The 18,894-nt window shown below is 50.6% G+C and overlaps 1 protein-coding gene across 5 annotated transcripts in view; it reads right to left on the reverse strand.

The window, feature by feature from the left end:
* Positions 1-18,894, reverse strand: part of NTN1 (netrin 1) — a 198,726-nt gene that overhangs the window by 169,384 nt on the left and 10,448 nt on the right. Inside the window, exons 1-2 of one of the 5 annotated variants that reach the window (XM_037028129.1) lie at positions 18,118-18,208; positions 12,777-13,857 (exon numbers count right to left, since the gene is read on the reverse strand). In XM_037028129.1, the coding sequence (XP_036884024.1) occupies positions 12,777-13,794 (1,018 nt within the window). In that variant the 5' untranslated portion in view covers positions 13,795-13,857; positions 18,118-18,208. The other 4 variants (XM_037028130.1, XM_037028131.1, XM_037028128.1 and 1 more) reach the window with 4 other exon arrangements.

The raw sequence follows: 18,894 nt of genomic DNA on the forward strand, positions 1-18,894 counted from the left end.
AATAGCCCCAAACTAGAAATAAACTAAATGTCCATCTGCAGATGAATGGATAAATCGTGGTCTATCCACACAGTGGAATGGATAGAGCTCTCTTTAAGCACTCCTGTTCGCTGGAATCGCAGAAGCTAGGGGACCCCAAGGCTTTCATAAGGCGGGCAGGAAGTCCTTCACTCCAGTGAAAAGGAGTGAAGGACTGATGTACATGACATCACAGATAGTCTCAAAAAACTCATGTAGACGGAAAAAAAACAGACAAAAAGGAACATATGCCATGGTTCCATTTATATAAAAATCTAGAAAAGACAAACTAATACAAAATAACAGAAAGTACAATGGTAAAAAGGGGCAAGAGATGTGAAAGGAATTACCAAGGAGCATTCAGAAATATGAGGCCGATGCATATGTTCTTTATCTTTAGTGTGGCAATGATGTCACGGACACATGCACATGCCAAACTTACCAATTAACACTCATTTAAATTTGCGCACTTTACTGAATTTCCACTATACCTCAATGAAATTTAAAATGTATCTGCTAGACCAAAGAGAAACACACAATTTGTGATTTTATCCAGACTTGTATCCTACCCTTCTGATGTCCTAACAACCCTAACAGAGACATTTAAATAATCTAGTCATTAAGTACAATAGCGGTATTGATACTGTTCCAATTTAAAAAGTATAAGATTACCAATGATCCCCACCTTTATTTCAACAATATTACTATCAAATTACCTATGGCATTTACATTGAGACTTGACAAACTCATCTAAAGCCTGTGCATAAATAAATAACAGTAGCAAATGAGAATAACTGAAAAAGAATCAATGAAAAAAGAATAAATGAATAAATACTGAGTAAATACTGACCCCACGAGATTTTGAAATGCACTATCCAGACAGGAAATGGCAGGAAAATATTTGGCAGATCAGGGAAACAAAATGGAAAATCCAGAGAACAAATCCAAGTTTATACAATTCTTAAGCATTTAATAAATGTGCCATCTCAAGTCAGTGAGAATAATTTTTTCAATAAGTGTCACTGAACAAATGGCTAAATATTTGATGAGAAAAAATGGAAATCTTTACCTCCATTCCATGTGTCACAATTCCAGATGGATGGAGGGTTAAATATACAACCTGAGTCCTGGCAACAAAGTGACCTGAGCTAATGCAGACCTCCTACTGCAAACCTCTCAAAAACACTGGTTGAAATGTAATTTAAAAAAATATTTAATGAGTAGCAGACTCAGAAGAATTAAAAGGAAATCCTCAGATGTAAGAGGAAATAAGGATCTGAAGCCAAAGTATTAAAGAAACGCTGGGGCCGTGGCAATCACGAGGGGGGAGATAAGGGGAGAGAAGTGCCGGTTATGAGCCCTGGAAATAGGCCTTGACGGCCATGGGCCTGGGTCTCGGTGCCCACACACAGACGTGCACCGAGGCCGTGGCTCCCACAAGGCCAGGAGTCAGAAATGAGACCCCACTGTCATGCCAGGCACCCTGTGACCAAACCAGACAAGAAATCTGCCTTCACATAGATGTATATCCTAACAAGTGTTAGAATAAAATAAGTGGGATGATCGAAAGACAGTTTATAAACATAATAAGTAAATTAAATAGTATGTTAGAAGCTGGTAAATATTATAAGGGTGGAAAATAGAGCAAGATAAGGGTGATCAGGGGTGGGGGGGTGCAATGAAGAGACACAGACAGGCACAAATAAGAAAGTTGTTTTAGGACATTAAATAGGATAGTCGGGGCAGGCTGCACTGAGAAACGACAACTGACCAAAGACTAAGACGCACCGAGGAAGCCATCCCTTTGAATAGCTGAGCAGAGAGAACTACCAGCAAGAACAGACCGGGAAGCTGGCGGACAAGGGCAGAGGCAGGGAGACCGGTTCGAAACTGCCCCAGTAGCCCAGGTACCACAAAGGCCTGGACCTTCCGAACGCACCCAGAGGGAAAGGGAGATTACACGTCTTTGTCCATGAGCCTCAAGTGACAACAAAACTCTTGAGGAGAGGGAGAAAGAGTCTCCCATGGGAGAATGAAACTTGGGCCTGCTAGAAATCAGAGGCAAAATTCATACTCCTCATTTGACACAGGAATTTCCAAGGTAATTAATTAATGGAAAAATCGGTCCTAAGCCAGTGATAACTCTAGGATGTCTGGCGAAATCCCTCAATAGAAGCATTTCCAGAACTAAGACCAGTGTGATTTTCACGAAATCCCCAATAAAGATAAGCTCACAGTCTAACGGGGCAAAACACACGAGGAGGTGACTCACTACAAGGAAAAGTCGGCTGACAAAGCAAGCTGGAGGATCGTCCCCCCACAAAGTTGAGGTCACCCACCAAACTAAAAAGGACTAGGGTAAGTCATATTTAAAACTCTTTACAAGGAAATAGTGCTGAGCAAAAGAGGCCAGGTATTGGAGAGAACACACACTACGATTTCACTGATACGAAGTTCAAGAACCAGTGAAATGAAATCTGCGGTGCGGCAAGTCAATATGGTGGTTACGGTGTGTGAGTGGGGGGCAGGGGGACTGGAGAGGGCATGAGGGGGCTTAGGAAAATGCTTTATTTATCAATGACCGAGCTAGTTACACCGATGAGTGGACGCTGGGCACATTCATCTAGCTAAACACACCGGAGGGCAAAGAAGGGACAGACCTCATGTCTTCCAACACCCAAACGGAATAGCTGGCGAGTGAGAGGGGGACATTCCCGGTAGTCTTGGAGGGCAGGCCAAGCGAGGTCCCCCGGTCAGAGCCTGAGCAGTCTTTGGGGGAACGCAATGGAGGGGAGTGGATCGGAAACACATCATTCAAGCTGAGAGCTGCTTCGGGTGGAGATGGGATGGGGGGTGTGGACTGGGAAAGCCCTCAGGATGGGGGTGCACTCCCCTGGGACACCAAGTATCAGGGCCGAAGATGGTCTTCGTGGCCCTGCCCCTCATTTTATGGAAGAAAATAGTAAGGCCCAAAGAACCAACTGAACTTCCCCAAAGTCACCTCTGCCCCTGGGGACTACGTTTTCCTTGACGGGGCGTGTACAGATGGAAGATGAATGACCACCAGGTGGGGCGGTGGGAAAGCAAGACCCCAGAGCCACACACTCCAACTCCAACCCAGCTCCACCACTGGCCGTGAGTGCGCGACCGTGGGCAAGGTGCGTGGCCTTCGTGCGCCTCTGTTTCTTCACCTGTAAATGGTGTGTGAAACTTTCCACGCAACGCAGAGCCAGTGTATAACCACCTCCTCCTACAGCTGAAGACAGACCTACCCTAGGACCCAGTGATTCCGCTTCCAGATGCACACCCGGCAGAAAAGCATCCATGCGTGCGCCGAGACATGGACACTCGTGGCCACGCAGCACTGCTGTTAATAACTGAAATATGGAAACAGCCCGAATGGCCACCATAAATGGCATACATAAATCAATGTGTATGTATCTATCATAGATCACTATAAAGCAATGGGAACTCATAAGACTATGACTATCCGTGGGTAAATACCACAAGTTGACTACTGAGCAAAAGAAGCCAGACTATGCTTCAATTTACATAAAGTTCAAAAACAGTCCAAACCACTGCCTGGCGAGCAGGGAACGTGGTGGCTGGAAGGGGGTGCAGGGCAGCTTCTGGGGTGCCGGCATGTCCTTGATGGGGTGCTGGCACTGCAGGCGTGCTCACGCTGTGGGAGGTCCGAGAGCTGTGTGCCCATGATCCACGTGCTTCTCCGTGTGCGTGTTCCCCTCGACAAAGAGGTTTGTGAACAACAACAGAACCCGTAAGGGCCTTACAAGGACTAAATGAGGCGGTACCTGTGAAGTGTTCCACACAGAGCATGTGATTGGGGGAAAGCTACAGAGACGGACGCTGACAAAAGCCCAAAGTTGAGGATAAGCACTTTGCCTCTGGGCGTCCTCCTTACTCCCTCCGCTGAGCCCCTCCAAAGAAAAATGCAAGGGCTCCTCCCACTCCCCCCTCCTGCATCACATACCAACGTGGTCCTGATTACAGCTGCCGAGACGACAAGACAGTGAACGCCCAGAGCAAGTAAGGTGCCCAAGCTCTCAGGCTGCGGGGGGAGCCTGATTTAACCCAGGCAGCCCCAGGCTGGAGAGGGGCTCTCACCCACACCCCTGACGCATGCATCTTGGTATTTCATACATTATTAAATAAAATGCCAAGCTCTCTGACCTTGATTTTAGAACCATTTCCTACGAATCAGAAATAGCCATACATGCTTTTCACTTTCACTGGATCTTATTCTTCTGCAAAGATCTTTGATTTAAAACAAAAACAAAAACCACCACCCAACAACAACAACAAAAACAAAAACCCCAGCTGTCAAACTCTGGCTCCAACCACAAACAGGGTGAGAAACACAGGGAAGAGCGCCCAGACCTTTCCTCCCTGGCATCCCTGCGCGTCAGGATGGAGAGTCTGCCTGACCACGTGGCTTAAGAAGGATCGATTTCTATGGATTGGAGTGAGGAGCAACTTCCTCCCTTAGGGCAGCAGGGAAGGCCGAGCACTTTCTCACCGTGGATCTCTCCAGGGCTGAGCCACGACGAAGTGAGACAGGGCTGGGTCTGGGAATCAAGAGCTGGCTGGGAGCAGCCTGCCCACCTCTGAGGCCTGGCTTCCAGCAGAGGAAACAAGTTGGCCGCAGGACTCAGAGCAGGGGGGCTGGTGTCCAACAGCCCTGCCCTGGGGCGCCCAACCCAAAGGTACTTTCATGTTTCAGATGCCAGATTCTGTATCTGTAAACACAATGTGTTTCCTTTTTCGTGCTGGGGTTGGGGTTGTTATTGTTCAGCACTTTCTGTGCCGGCCCAAGTGGAAGCAGAGCTCTCAGGGAAGGGGCTGCGCAGAGTGCCCATGTCTCAGTGCCACGGAGACATCGCCTGGGGTCAGGGGCCCAACTTCTCAGGTGGAGAATCCTCGTGCCGGGGAGAAGAAACCCAAGCCAAGCAGGTCATGTTTGGGGCAGTGTGGAGCTCTCCCAGTCCGGGGGACTGCCACAGGGACCCCGGGGCGGCCACTCCAAGGAAACCCCCCTTTCCAAGGAACTGTGGTCTCTAGACAATCTTGGCATGGAAGAAAACAAAAACACCGTAACAGAACAAATGCAGGAGAAACATGAAGCGAACCACACTCCAGTTCTCCCTTAATACAGTAGCCAAATCAAACACCTGCTCGGAGACCCTCAGCGCCTCCCTAGCATCCTGGGCATTTGGCAAATTTCCTGGCTCTGGAGGCCCACCCATGTTTATGATGAGTGCAAGTATGCATCTCTCCACATGCAGAACCTCCCAGGTGAGAGCGTACTCCACCTAAGGGAGGGCATCCACGCCACACTTTTCCGCATGCCTGCGCCAGCAGAGCCACCTGACCGCTGATGTTGCTCCAACAACATCCGCCTACAGGGTACACATCCTTGTCTGCTGTCTGGGGCTGCGGGGGAAGTCTTCCGAGACTGAAAATGACATATGGTTTTCATCTCTTAGGCTAATTCTGAATAAGTAGTAATGGCTGCCTAGGGTATTATATTGAGAAGGATTCCAATGCTTTAAGACCATTTCTGGACTTAGGAGGAAAGAGTGCTGTGATTGATTAGCAATGTCTGCCCTGGTCTCAGAATTAGGAAGTGGCAGCACGCCTACTAAGCACTCACCCACAGCCACTCCAAACACTGACACTAGTCATCAGGCAGGCAGGAAGTGTGCATTGCTTGGGGACCTCAAATATGGAATACAGCGCAACAACATACAGGCCCCCAGAAACTAAGAGAGGCATCTCATTTCCTTGTTGCCTAGGACTCAGTTATTCACATCTAGCCCCTTTAAAGATCCCTGGGGTATTATACTCGGCCTAAAGTAGGAGCAAAGCCTCTGGAATGGGTAGAAATTGAACATGACAACCCATAATCTCTCTCCTGTAGGCAGAAAAGGACTGAGGAAAAACCTAGAAAATTTAGCAACAGCAGCAGCCAAGGAGGAGGCAGGGATGGGCCCCCAACAAAAACACACCTGACTGAAGAGGCCCGGCACCTCACACAGGCTGCTCCCAAGCCCTGCCTGACACAGATCTCCAGCATCTTCTCCAGGCTCCCGCTGAGTTGGGAAGGCTCCGTCACAGTCGATATAATGAACTAGGGTGTTACTTTTTGCCTTACAGGGTTCTCACCCAACAAATATTCTCTGCTCTCTGGAAAGCCACCCCTTTCAAAACCCTGGAAGAGACATACCTATAGAGACATCTTTCTTCTGGGTCTTCTTTACAGGCACAAACACACGGCAACATGAACTCACTTCAACCAAACTGTAGCTACTATGCTAATCCCCAGGCAGAGGGATCCGTGACCTGCAGGCATGACCCTAACACAAGAAAAGGCAGAGCATACTTCTCCATTTCTTGGAAGAACTCCTGGACACCTGTCCCCTCCGATGACCTTCCCGTGTTCTCCGAGTGCCGGCAGATGCCTCTGATAGAAGTGTCCATCGCCAAGGAGGCCTGGGACAGGCACCGGAGTGTCCAAAGGGGAGGGCTCGGAGGAGAGGCATTCCACATCTCCTCCACCACAGGACCACAGTTCCTTCTCGCTGTCAGAGGGTAGAACTGGCACAACATGGTGTAGCCAGGGCTGACCACTCACCAAGCTGAGGTGTCCCAGAGGCTGGGGGTGGGAAGGGAACATCATCTCTACAGGCAAAAAGGCCTGACGACTGAAATGGGTCTCTGCCTCCGGACATGGAGGGAAAATTCACATAAGTTACACAACGTTCCAAAGGCAGATTAAAATTTAATTCTGAGGTTACGATAGAGATGCATCATCGAAATGAGAACATGGGGATGCAATACCGTAGCACGGTGCTGTGCTACAGCAGTCCAGCCTCAGGAGAGCAGTCAGCCAGCACGACCTCTAACAGCCCTGTGTCTGGAGGACTGTCTCAGGCAGCTCACGTATTTCAGGCGCTCTTCAAAAATAGCGTGCCTCAGAGCTGTTTACAATAGGACAGGGCTTTTACATGGATCAGTCTTCAGAACAAGCACCACTGATCCCCCCCACCCCCCACCCCCGCCCCACCGCCTAGCTCTCTGTGCGTGCAGTGGTGTCTGTCACTGAATAAGCCAAGATGTGCCCTGCAGACCTGTCCGCACTTAATTCAGTCTGTGTAAAGACTGCCCTTTGGTGGCAGGGACATCTGTTTTTGAAAAGCTTCCGTTCCTTGTGGCAATCTGATTAATTGAAACAAAGCACATATAAAGCACCTAGTACAATGCCTGGCATTGAGGAGGGTTTGTAGTCTGTTTTCAGGATGCGGCCTGACAACCACCACGGACCGACAGTCTGAAGTCTGCAGCTCCCCAGCCTCCCCAGCCAGTGCCACACCCTCCACGGCTGCGGAGACCACAAGGGCTGATGTGTGTCTTTCCAGAGGACAGGCAAACTGCTATGGGCTGCTTTGCAAGTATCGGGCTTAAATCCTAAGTGTTTTATAAGCCCTCCTACACCTCTGGTCTCCCACTAATTTAAGGCACTGCAGAAACGCAAGGGATGATTGTCATTTCTAAAAGAAAGGAAAAAATACTGGCTCACAAAACATCCGTACTTGTGCATCGACAGATAAGGCTGTTTTATAATCCAGTTCCCTGGAGAGCCATTTATTTTGGTGAGGCCAGTGTGCACAGCAGAAACTATAGAAGCCATCAAGATAACAAGAATACCAACCCAGTGGACTTTTGAAGTGTAAACATAAAAGTCTATTAAGAATACAATGTTGGTTTAATCCCAAGACAAAAAATCTACTTAATGAAAAGCACAACTCATCTCAAGGAGGAAATATCGATACCAGCTGTGAGCAGAAAATGAGGGGATTCCTTCCAGGGAACATTTGAATTTCAACCCACTGCCTTTCCAATATTTTCTCTGGACATGAAGTCTCAAATACTTTTCTGAGGATCTCATTTTTCTGCAGGAGGAGGTCAGGGAGAAGTCTGGGCAGGGCCAAAGGAGAGTTTGGCAGAGCCTGGGAGTGCAGAGACCCGCCCCACGGGGGTCACCCGACGCCCCTCCAGTTCTCTTCTCTGCAGACTGGAGGGAGCAGCCACCCGGCCCCAGGACGCTAATGGGAGCCCCGGAGAGACCCTCACCCCAACTGTCATGGGGCCGGCAGGGGTAAATGACAGCCCTGTGCTGCTGACGCACAAAAGCTGCCCCCACCCGCACAGCGCTGGTGACCAGGATATGCCACTAACCGCCTCTCTTTAACAACACCACTTCTAAGCCACTGCCTAGATTTTTTTTTCAATATGTCCCGGAGAAGCAAAGGGAGGGAATCCAAGCATCAGGGAGAAAGGAGAAGGCTTCGGTTCAAGAGGATTTTCTGACTATGACCTCTGTTTTACCACCTTTGAGAGAGATCACAGTCCCTGGAATCAAGACAGCCTTGGCCATCTGCAACACCTGTGCCCGCGGGGCCCCCACAGAGAGCACGGAGACCCTTTTCGCTCACATTCCTATCTCCCAGCTCCCACTAGGCCTGATGGCTAAAACAAAGGACAACTTATCATACATAATCTCATATTTAAGCATGTATAAACACAATACATATAATAACATAACATAGTATTGGGTGATATAACACAGGAACCACCTGTTTTATCAAGAAGTAACAGGCTGTGCCAACTCTTGTCCCATTTGCGGATGTGTGACTGCCACTCATCCACCTGTCTAGTTCCTGGGGAGGCAGCACAGAGGATGCAATACAGGCATAATGTCAGGGTGGAGCTCCAGCTCCACTACCTACTAGCTACGTGTAGTACTAATAGCTAGTGGCCTTTGGGTAAACCATTAATGCCTCTAGGTTATGGTTTCCTCACCTGTAAAATAAAGACAATGACAGTGCCTATTATTACCATAGGCATAATGATTAAATGACTAAATTAATGGGAGCGCCTGGCAAAAAATAAGCCCTTGGGAGTTAATCATCACAATGACAATCATTATAATAATTACTATGACTATAAAAATATTCACTGATGTACAGCTCTGTGCCAGACTCCAGACTAGGCAGCAAACAACGAGAGCCCTCTGATTTTGCAGGAGTCTTTAGTGGGGCATTGGATTTCTTATGGAAACACCACCAACATAACCTCGCCTCCTTTTCTTGCTGGGGATGATGGTAGGCCCAAACACTGGGGCCATTTACAGCATGACCCCCCCCCCGAAGCCATGTTTAAACAATTCTGGGCATTATGTGGCAGGTGCCCACGACTGCAGGAGGCCAGCCCAGCACCGTGCTCATCTTGCAGAGATGTCTTTTGTGTGGGTTTTGGGTTTCAGCTGGGCAATGCAAAACCATAGAGTGAGTCGCAAAACGAGTTTTCACAAGCTCACCCTGTCACAAACCAGGCAGGGGTTCACACTGACATCCCCACAGTAAGATTAAACAGCATGCTTAGTCAGGCACTAAATACTAACACAGCTCCGACGTCAGGGGGACACTGATTAAAACTGATGTCAATAATTTATGAAACACAATATGGTCTTCAGATGCTCTTTCTGGGGGAAAAAAAGGAAGGGAGAAAAAAGGGCCTAGCAACCCAGGTGGTTTAAAACTGTTCGTGCATTTCCCCTTGAATGCACCCCCCACACCATGCATGGATGCTTCTTTACACCATGAATGTAAGTGCACATGTGTATAAAAGCATGTGAACACTGCTGATACATATGGGCGGAAGAAAGTATTTAGTTATTCCATGGAGAGCTGTCGAGGCTGTAACATTATACATAGTCTTGTCTTTCATATCGTTTCGAGGGTTTTTTTCCCGGAAGAAATCCAAAATTGCATTTAAAATAAAATTGGGTTTTACAAAGGTTCACATTTATTCCATAGAGAACGCAACCTTGAAACACCACCAGAAAAAAGCTGGACCAAAGGAAACCTATAGAATATGCATTTTTTACTCATCTGAAAGTATCCTGGCCCTGTGGAGAAGAGCCATTTAATGAAATAGTAGCAAACACTTTTTCAGAGTTTTAGGAATTGGGGTTAATCTGGAGAAGGATACCACTTCAGTCTATTCTTAATCACGTTTCATTTTAAAAGGCAAAGACAGACTAGCACTGTGACTATGTTTTATTTTTATCAAGACTGATTTTTGGAATAAAGAATATAGACAGTTCTTTACTTTGCCTTAGTTGTAAATAATCTGGATAGCTTGGCTTTGTATGTCATCAGTGTGAAATTCACAAGCTAGGATTATGTTGGGGGAAAATCTGAGCTGCTGATAGTACAAAAGTTGGTGTTTGGAGGATTTATTAATGCTTTTTCCTAGCACGGGCCCTGTAGTCTCTCAGAACACCTGTCAAACACTAACTCATTCACGCATCTCCACCACAGGCCTGTTCATAAAAAGCTCGACCTTCCATTGTAAATCACTTTTAAATTGTCTTTGCTGGCTTTCTCTTTTGCAGAACGATGGAAAAATCACTCAGGCTTCAATTTAGACTTTAGGGAAACTTCAACCTCACTTTCCCGTCTGCATCTGCAAGGTGTCGGAACATCTATGCATAAAGGAAACTATAAATAACTCTAACAAAGTTAGTAAGTTGAATTGGCTTTGCTTTTACAACATGACTGAGTAATTGGCAAAATTTAAAGATTCTTTCGCTATTGAGAATTAAAATAACTTCAGTAAAAACCAGAAAATATTGTTAGCCTATTATTTGTCATGTAGATTATGTACTTACTAGGCCTAATTAAACTTTTTGAGCAAAAAGGCTTACTAATTACATTTAGTTAATATGTTGATTGCTCAATTTGGACTAAAAAAAAGGCCCATCCAATTTGTGCATAGTTAGTGCCTCAAACAAAAGACAAAATCCTAAACAACAGAGGTTACCTAAAGTGCATAACCAGTATCACAGCAAATGTGGGTTTTGTCTCCAAAGTACAGGGAGAGGTAGGGGTGGCTGACAAATCTGAACAAATGCAATACTGAGGAGGGACCTTCAAACCAGTGAAATGTTACCACCAAGTCCAGTTTATTCGCCTCAGTGTATTCACTTGCATTTGTCCAATCAGATCCTGCTGGTGACAATTCAAAGGTATCTTTCATACTTGCACACACAAACTAAAACTGATAGCAAAACCCTGGGAGGCCCTTGGAATGTCAATACAGGGTTTTTCCGCACAAAGGGAAGAAAAGAAAAGAGGAAAGGGAGAAAAGGGTAAGAGATGGGAAAACCCAACATTTCTGAAGAACTTGACCAGATCAAAGGAATTTCATTCTCAAAGAGCACTAATTCCGGTATAGCTACTATCTCACTGGGGAATCCTGAAAACTCTCGTCAAACCCACGACCAGCTCCGTTTCTAAAACCAGGGAGGAGAACAATCAGGTCTGCAAACTCCGGACACACTGAGCGCAAAAATGGAGGCCCTGCCATGCAACGGGAGGCCCTGCTGGGCCTCACCGCGACCCGGCTCTCCAAGACATGTTTTCCATTGGATTGCTCAAAAGTCTGCATCCGCAGTCATGAGGCACAAACTATTCGACAACAACATGACACAATTAATCAGAACCAGACCTCAAAACGTGTGTTTGTGGGGACCAGCAAACTGCAATGCGCCGCAGAGGGCGAAGCCGCTGCAGACTCACACCGGCTGTCTGGGGGGTGGGGAGAGGCGGAGGGAAAATCTGTAGGTTCACAAAAGATGCACACCAAATGGCACTTTACAAACTAAATAATTTCCACTGAAACAAAATGATAGATTTGCAAATTCACTTCTCATACTGGAAAAGTATTGCCTTACTATCTGTCCCTCCTCCCCCACCCGGTGCGGGAGAAACTGGTGTCTGAAAGTTTCTACAGCAGCAAAACTGTGCGACTCAGATATAAAACGTATCCATTTTTTAAAAGCCTCGTTTCTGACACAACGTATTGCCCAGTGCCGGTTTTGTCAGTTTTCTCTTTCAGGAAATGAAACCCCATTAAAAAGTGAGAATCTGGACCTTTAGTTAATTCAAAACTGTGTAATTGCACCAAACTCTGACACTAAGAAAAAATCCTGGAATATTTCTTTTTTGAACCAGAATGGAATTGGTTTAAAATTACTGAACTCTTCTTTGTAATCTGTAGATAGTAATTTAAATCACATCATTCTTTTGCTAACACAAACACACGCTGTCCAAAAGAAAAAAAATTTTTCAAACCATAAAAGGCAATTCGTTGGGTACAGGACTGGCCTCAAACTGCAGACCCCTCTGCCATCTCCCAAGGGATTTACGGTTGTGCCGCTGGAGCTTCCCGGGAAGCGGCCGGGATCCCCAACTGCGCGCCTAGCTGCAGCCCTAGGCGGGGCGGGGGTGGAGGTGGATCGCAGGGACCCGCCGAACTAAGGGTTAGGCAATGAGTTTGCATTTGGATGGAGGTTAGAGGGACCAGTTGGCAAATTTTCTGCAAAACCCTCTCCCCGTGGCATTTCTCGTGCTTCTGCTTGGCTTCACAGGGTGTATTGGGTGCAAACCAGAGACTCCACGGCCAGCGCCACGCCAGCGAATGAATGCTCGTGCTCTCTGCCCTCTTGGGCCCACTACATCCCGGAACGCACCTCCCACCATCCCCGCGGCAATACCGCAACGGATGATCCTGGTGTGGCTGCCGCTGACGCTCCAGAGAACTCGGGGCTCCGAGGCCCGAGAGCAACCACCCGGGTCCCCACCGCCGCCCGCACCCCGCGACGCTCCACTCACCCACGCACTCGTTGGCCTCGCGGGCGGTGGCGCGCTGCCAGGGCCGGTCGTAGTGAAAGGGTTTGCAGCGGTCGCACTCGGGACCCGCCGTGTTGTGCCTGCAGTCGCACACCAGGCTGTCATCGCGGTCGCGCACGCAGCGGGCCGCGTGTCCGTTGCACTTGCAGCGGCCACCCACCTGCAGGTCGGACACTGCATAAAAGTAGGAGTCGCGCGCCAGCTCAGAGTCGTCCTCATTCTCGTCGCCGAAGGTGTGCAGGCGGCTGAAGGCCACGCGGATGTCGGTGGCCGTGACCCAGTCCTGCAGCACCGGCGAGTTGTCGAAGTCGTGCGCCGAGGGCCGCCCGTCCAGCGTGCTGAAGGCGATGAGGCCGCCCGAGAGCGGGCGCATGTCCGTGTGCGAATCAGTACATACAGCCTCCTGCTCGTTCTGCTTGGTGATGGGCGCGCGGTGCGGCCGGTTGTACATCTTGCGGCACTGCGTGGAGTAGAATTGGAAGGGCACCCACGTGCGCCCGTAGTCCATGGACTTGTAGATGGCCATGGACTCGGGCCGTGGAGAGCAGAACTGCAGGCTCACGTAAGTCACCTCGAACTTCTTGCCCAGCGACAGCGTGAGCGTGACATTGTGCGGGAACTGCAGGTAGTTCTCGGACTGCCAGCACGTCAGGTTGTGCGGGTTGTTGAGATCGGTGAGGAAGGCAGGCGGGTGCGCCTTCTTGGGGTCGGAGGCGTTGCAGAGGTGGCAGGAGCGCAGCCGCTCCTCGCCGCGCTCGCTCACCACGCAGTAGCGCGCGGGCGGCCGGCCGCAGGTGCTGGACACGCGCACGTCCTTGCCGAAGGCCGCGTTGACAAAGTCCGGGATGCAGCGGCGGGGATGGCCGTTCTCATCCGAGCAGGGGTCCGGCTGCGCCGCCTGGCCCGCGAACATGCTGAGCCCCGGCCCGCCGCGCACCGCGCCCACCAGGCACGCCACCGCCGCCAGCGCTGCCAGCGCCTCCCACACTGCGTGCATCATGCTGCGTCCAGCTTGCCCCGGCCCCGCCGCGCCGAGGAGTCGTCTGCCCGCCGCAGAAGGCGCCTGCGGAGAGAGGGGAGCTGTGCTCAGCCAGCCCGCCCCGCGCCCTCCATTCCCCGCGGGGCAAAGAGCCGGGGCGCGGGCGAACGCCCACCTTCTCCAGCACCAACCCGGTGCCCGACTGTCCGCCTCGCAGAGGAAGGCGAATCCGGGGCCCCCAAGCGAGAATTGCCCGCGCTTCTCCCCCGCTGAGCGGAGAACCGGGACCGCGGGCTAACGCTCGGCTTCCCAGCCACCAGCGCCTCCACGCCGCCCGAGGGTCATGCCCGCGCCGGTCTGCCGGCCTCAGCGAGCGCGCCTAGCACCCCAAGACTCGGGTGCAGAAGAGCGCGGGGGCCCCCAACCCCGCACGACCCGCGCCTCTTCCTCCTGCAACCTGGGATCCCTTTCCGGTGCCCCAGATCCCGTCCCCGCCGGAGACTCCACATTCGGGACTTTACCTCTGGAGAGGGCAAAAGAGAAAGAAAAGTTTGCCAGGCTCCGGCCCCGGCCGGGGAGCCCGCACGCCGCACAGCTACAGCCTCTTCCTCGCTGCTAGCAGGCGCGTCCTGCCTCGGCGCGGGCTTGCCAACTCCGTGCCCGGCGCGGCCGCCGCTACCCAGCCCCGGCCCCGCCGCTGCCGCCGGCTCTCTCTCCCGAGTGACGAAGCGGCCGCCCGTCTCCCGCCGCGGTCCGAGTGCTGTCCAGCCCGCGCCCGGGGCGCACACTCACTCACGCTCGCTGGCGCTTACTCACACACACACACACACTCACACACACACGCACGCCTCCGAAGGCTCCGCCGCCGCCGCCGCCGCCGCTCCAGCGGGGAGTGGGGGGCGGAGGGGAGCGCGGGGGCGGGGGGCGGGACCCGGGCGGGGCGCCGGCCAATAACGTCGGCGAGCAACCGCCGCCTGCGAGCGAAGTTTTCACCCCGGGAAAGAAGAAAGTTAAGCAGAACCGGCCCGAGACGCGGAGAGAGCCGAGAACACGAGCGGGTGGGAACCCGGGAGCCCGAGAAAGCAAAGCAAAGACAAAGAGAAAGCGAGAAGAGCGCCCGGGGAAACCCCGGAGAGGGGGCTGGGCCCGCGCGCACCCCTTGGAGGGAGGAGGGGCCGGCCGGGGACTGTCAGCCTCGCCCCGGCCCCGCGCTGCCCCGCGAGCCTCGCAGGTTTCCGCCGGCCCCACGCCTCTGGGAGCTCGCGGGCGGGGGCGGGGTGGGGGAAGGGGCGATTTTCTCCCTCATGGTCCCATCCAAACACATCTGTGTTTGTTTTCTTTGCTGCTCTGAGGTCGGGCCTTCCTCTAACCCAGCCTGATGGCCCCGGTGGCACCGCGTACAGCACGGTGCCCCTGTCCGCAAAGAGCCCGGACTCACGAGCGAGAGGGGACGGAACCTCTGCCCGCCTACCCCTCCGGCCCGAAGCCCCTGGGGTCCGGCGAGAACGGGCTGCTGCTCCGTAACGCCCCCTCCACACCCTCACGCACTCGCACACACGCACGGTTGTCACTGTGCGATTGGGCCTGCCGTGAACCTGGCTGCTTTCTTGCCGGGGGAGCTGAGGTGAGCAGGAAGAGATGCCGGCCAGCACCCAGGCACCGGCCAGCGCCCCTCTGGACAGGTCTGCGGAGCCTCAGGCTGGGGGAAGCCCAGCCTCCCTGGATTCCCGGTGGCAGACTCATAGTACTTCCTGGCCCGGGTTTTAAAGGGTGCTGCACACCATACTACCTCACCGGAGCCCCACAAAAGCTTTGCAAAGCAGGTATGAACTTCTCGTTGCAGCTGAGGACCCTGAGGTCTCAGGAGGTGAAGACACTTGCCCAGATCTCCCATCTAGTAAACATCAAATCCAAGGCCTGAGACCTGGGCTCCTTCCTCTCCTCCCATTTGCCTAACGGATATTCCCACGCAGTTGTTCTCATGGGAGGTCCTCGAGCCCACCCAGCTTCTCCTCCTTGCCTCACTCTCTCGCCTCAGAAAGGATGGAGCACAGCGGCAGCATCCTTTGACCATCTTGCCGCAGCAGCCAAAGAGCTTTGGGGAAAGAAAGGCACTGGGCTGAGAGTTTGGGACTCTCCGTTTCTGTTGGTTTATTTGCTACTAATAATAGGTCTGGATTGAAAGCTCGGGGTCCTGGTTCTGGCCCAATAGCTGACTTGCTGTATTAGCTCCATTAAGTGCTTTATTTTGGCTTATTGGCACTTTCATAAACTCTGAGACTCTAAGAAGGAGCCTCAGGGTTGGTCTGGCCCAGCTCAGTCTTGAAAGAATGCCTTTCCCTGCATCCCTGCGAGACAGCACCCAAGCCAGCTCTTCCAGGCACAGGAGTTCACTCAGCCCAAGGAAATAAATCCATCCCACCACAGGACTGCCCCGGGCCCATCCTCTCCCCTGGGGTAGTACATTAGCTCTGCCTCCTTGTGCCACTACCACCCTACACCAGTTATTTATGCCTTACCTTGTGGCAGAGAGGACTTCAGGGGACTTACATGGGTACTGAAAGCATGGCAAAGTAACACAAATTAGGTGAGCTGAGAGGAGATACACAGATGCTTAACCACTGCGGACTGTGAAATTCCAATGGTATGACAGGCAGCCTCGAAGTTTGGGGCACACACGCTGGAGCCAGAGTGTGACACTGGCAAGTTTTGCAACTCTCTGTGCCTTATTTTCCTCATCTTCAAAAAGGATACAATGATATCTACCTCATAAAGTTGTAAACATCAGTGGGTGGACATATGAAGATTATAGCTTACAGTATGTATCTATGTATACATATTGTACTTATATAATCTATATGAATATACTTTCACATATATATGTAAATATACATAAAGCCAGACACATAGCAAGTGGATGTAGAAACCATTTGTTCTTAGTATTAAATTCCTAGATCATTATAGAGATTTCAAATTATTTAGTAAAAATTTTAATTAATAAAATTATAAAGTGAAAAAACCAATTACATAACACTGTAGTCCAAAAAACACTATGCACAGTATACTCTCATTTTATTTTTTTGAAAAAGTATGCATACAAAGACAGCATTGCTAATTGTGGTTATCTCTGGATGGTGAAATTAGAGGTGATTTTTATTTTTGCTTGTATGTTCTCAATTTTGTATAGCAAAATAAGAAGAAAGGCTAAGAGAAAAAAGAAAAACCAAGAGGGAAGACCAAGTAGAGATAGGAGTGAAGCTAAAATGCATCCTAGAAGGCCCTGTTCACCTCCCGTGAGTGGGCCACAAATCTGCCCCTAAGCTTCCCTCCCCCCATGCCCACCCAGCAGTCAAAATGAAAAGGAGACCATGTCGGTTACACAATTCCCAGTGTCCATGAGATAACAACAGACCTGTTACTCAAGAGAATCACAACTGTTCTCGGCACTGAACTCAGACAGGAACTTCTGGGGGCTTCACAAAGGGAACTCAGTGTGAGGTGATGAGCAATCACCCTCAACAACCTCCCCCTACTAGTCCCAGCAGTGGGCTCTGGGGGGCTATTTTGGGGCTAGCGCACAATGTAAGCTGATGGGAGCCCACCAAAACACAGGACACACTGAGCCAGGCAAACCAGGGTGCCCCCCTCGCCCCCCGGCCCACCCGGTCGGCCCAGCAGCAAGGCTGCAGCCGCTCTCCCTGGAGCTCAGGCCTCTGGTCTTCCAGAGGGAGTTGAGGGAAAGAGCTTGCCACTTTTATTTTTGTCCTTCGGCCTAAGCGTACCTTCTCTGGTAGTTCTGGTGAGCAGGACGGTCTCGCCTTTATCTGGAGGTCCAAAACATCCTAGGACACAGCAGAACCTGTCTGCCTCCTGAACCCACCTCCCTGTCACTTGTGCAGTTGGTCTGATTCCAACTCCACACAGCAGCCCAGACCGAGGTTCTCTCTCTTCAAATTTTTGAAATCAGCCCTCTATCATGCCTCACTTTTTGGTCTTCTAGGCTAAATACCCCCCGGTTCTTTTAAAGGTTTCTCATGGGACATTGTTTTCCAACTACTCCGCACTCTCCCAGTGCCCTCTAATTTGTCAGTGTCCCTTCCTAAAGCAACTGCCTTCTGAGGGGACCAATGAAAAAAACAGATGTCCGAGTGTCGTGAGAGCTTCTAAAGTGGGGGTTATAAATACACACCCACAAAGGCGTGTCAGGCTCTAAGCAGCGGGATCCATGGTACAAACTGGAGTTCAAAACAACAGTGTGGCTGTTGGGTGAGAAAGCAAATTCTCAGGTGTTTCTGCAAGGAATGTGCAGGGAGGGGGGCCACCCTCCTTGGCACCCGGCCTTACCTGGAGTCCAAGGATCACCCTAGGAAGAGGAGAATGTGGCAGTTTCGAGAAGACCTAAAAGTAGCCAGAATGGAAGTAGGAAAACAGGAGACTCAGGTGTCCTAGAAACCAACAAGCAAGTTCAGAGAAGGAGGGGCAGTGAGCAGGGTCACATGCTTTCAAGGTCAAGATAAGATCTGAAAGGAGTCCTTTGGATTAAGCTACAAGGAAATCACTGGTGACCTTGACTAGCTGTGGCAGAGGAGTGATAAGGACGGAAGCCAGACTGCCGCAGGTTATGGAGTGAACGGGAGGTGAGAAAGTGGAAGATAGTGAGTGTAGACAACTTTCAAGAGGTGTGAAAACAAGTGGTAGGAAAGAGATAGGGTGATGGCAGGAATGGCGTGATAGATGGAGTGACATGGGATTGACAGAAGACTGGGATTTTTATTGTTGTTTGTAACATCAGGTTGTTTAAACATGCCTAAACATTGATAGGAAGGAGCATAAGGAGAAAGGCTGAAGGCAGATACAACCAGCCTTGTAAAACGTGTGGTCAGGTGGTTCGAAAGCTTCTCTGGTTACAATAGGATAGGAAGTGGCACCCCCTGCTGAGAGTGAGGGAGCAGGTGGGAGCTTTGGAGGTTTGGGAATAGGGGAGAAGGCTTAATTGGGTCATTACAGAAAAGAGGATGATGTTTGCAGGGCAGATAAAGGTCCTATTGAAGTTGCTGACTATCTATGAGAAAGAATGCAAACCAGCAAAGTCGCAGGCCTCCCCTCCCCCCCACGGTGATC

The sequence above is a fragment of the Sturnira hondurensis genome, unplaced genomic scaffold (assembly GCF_014824575.4).
Source record: "Sturnira hondurensis isolate 20B ecotype Veracruz unplaced genomic scaffold, ASM1482457v3 Scaffold0019835, whole genome shotgun sequence".
NCBI classification, from domain to species: domain Eukaryota; kingdom Metazoa; phylum Chordata; class Mammalia; order Chiroptera; family Phyllostomidae; genus Sturnira; species Sturnira hondurensis.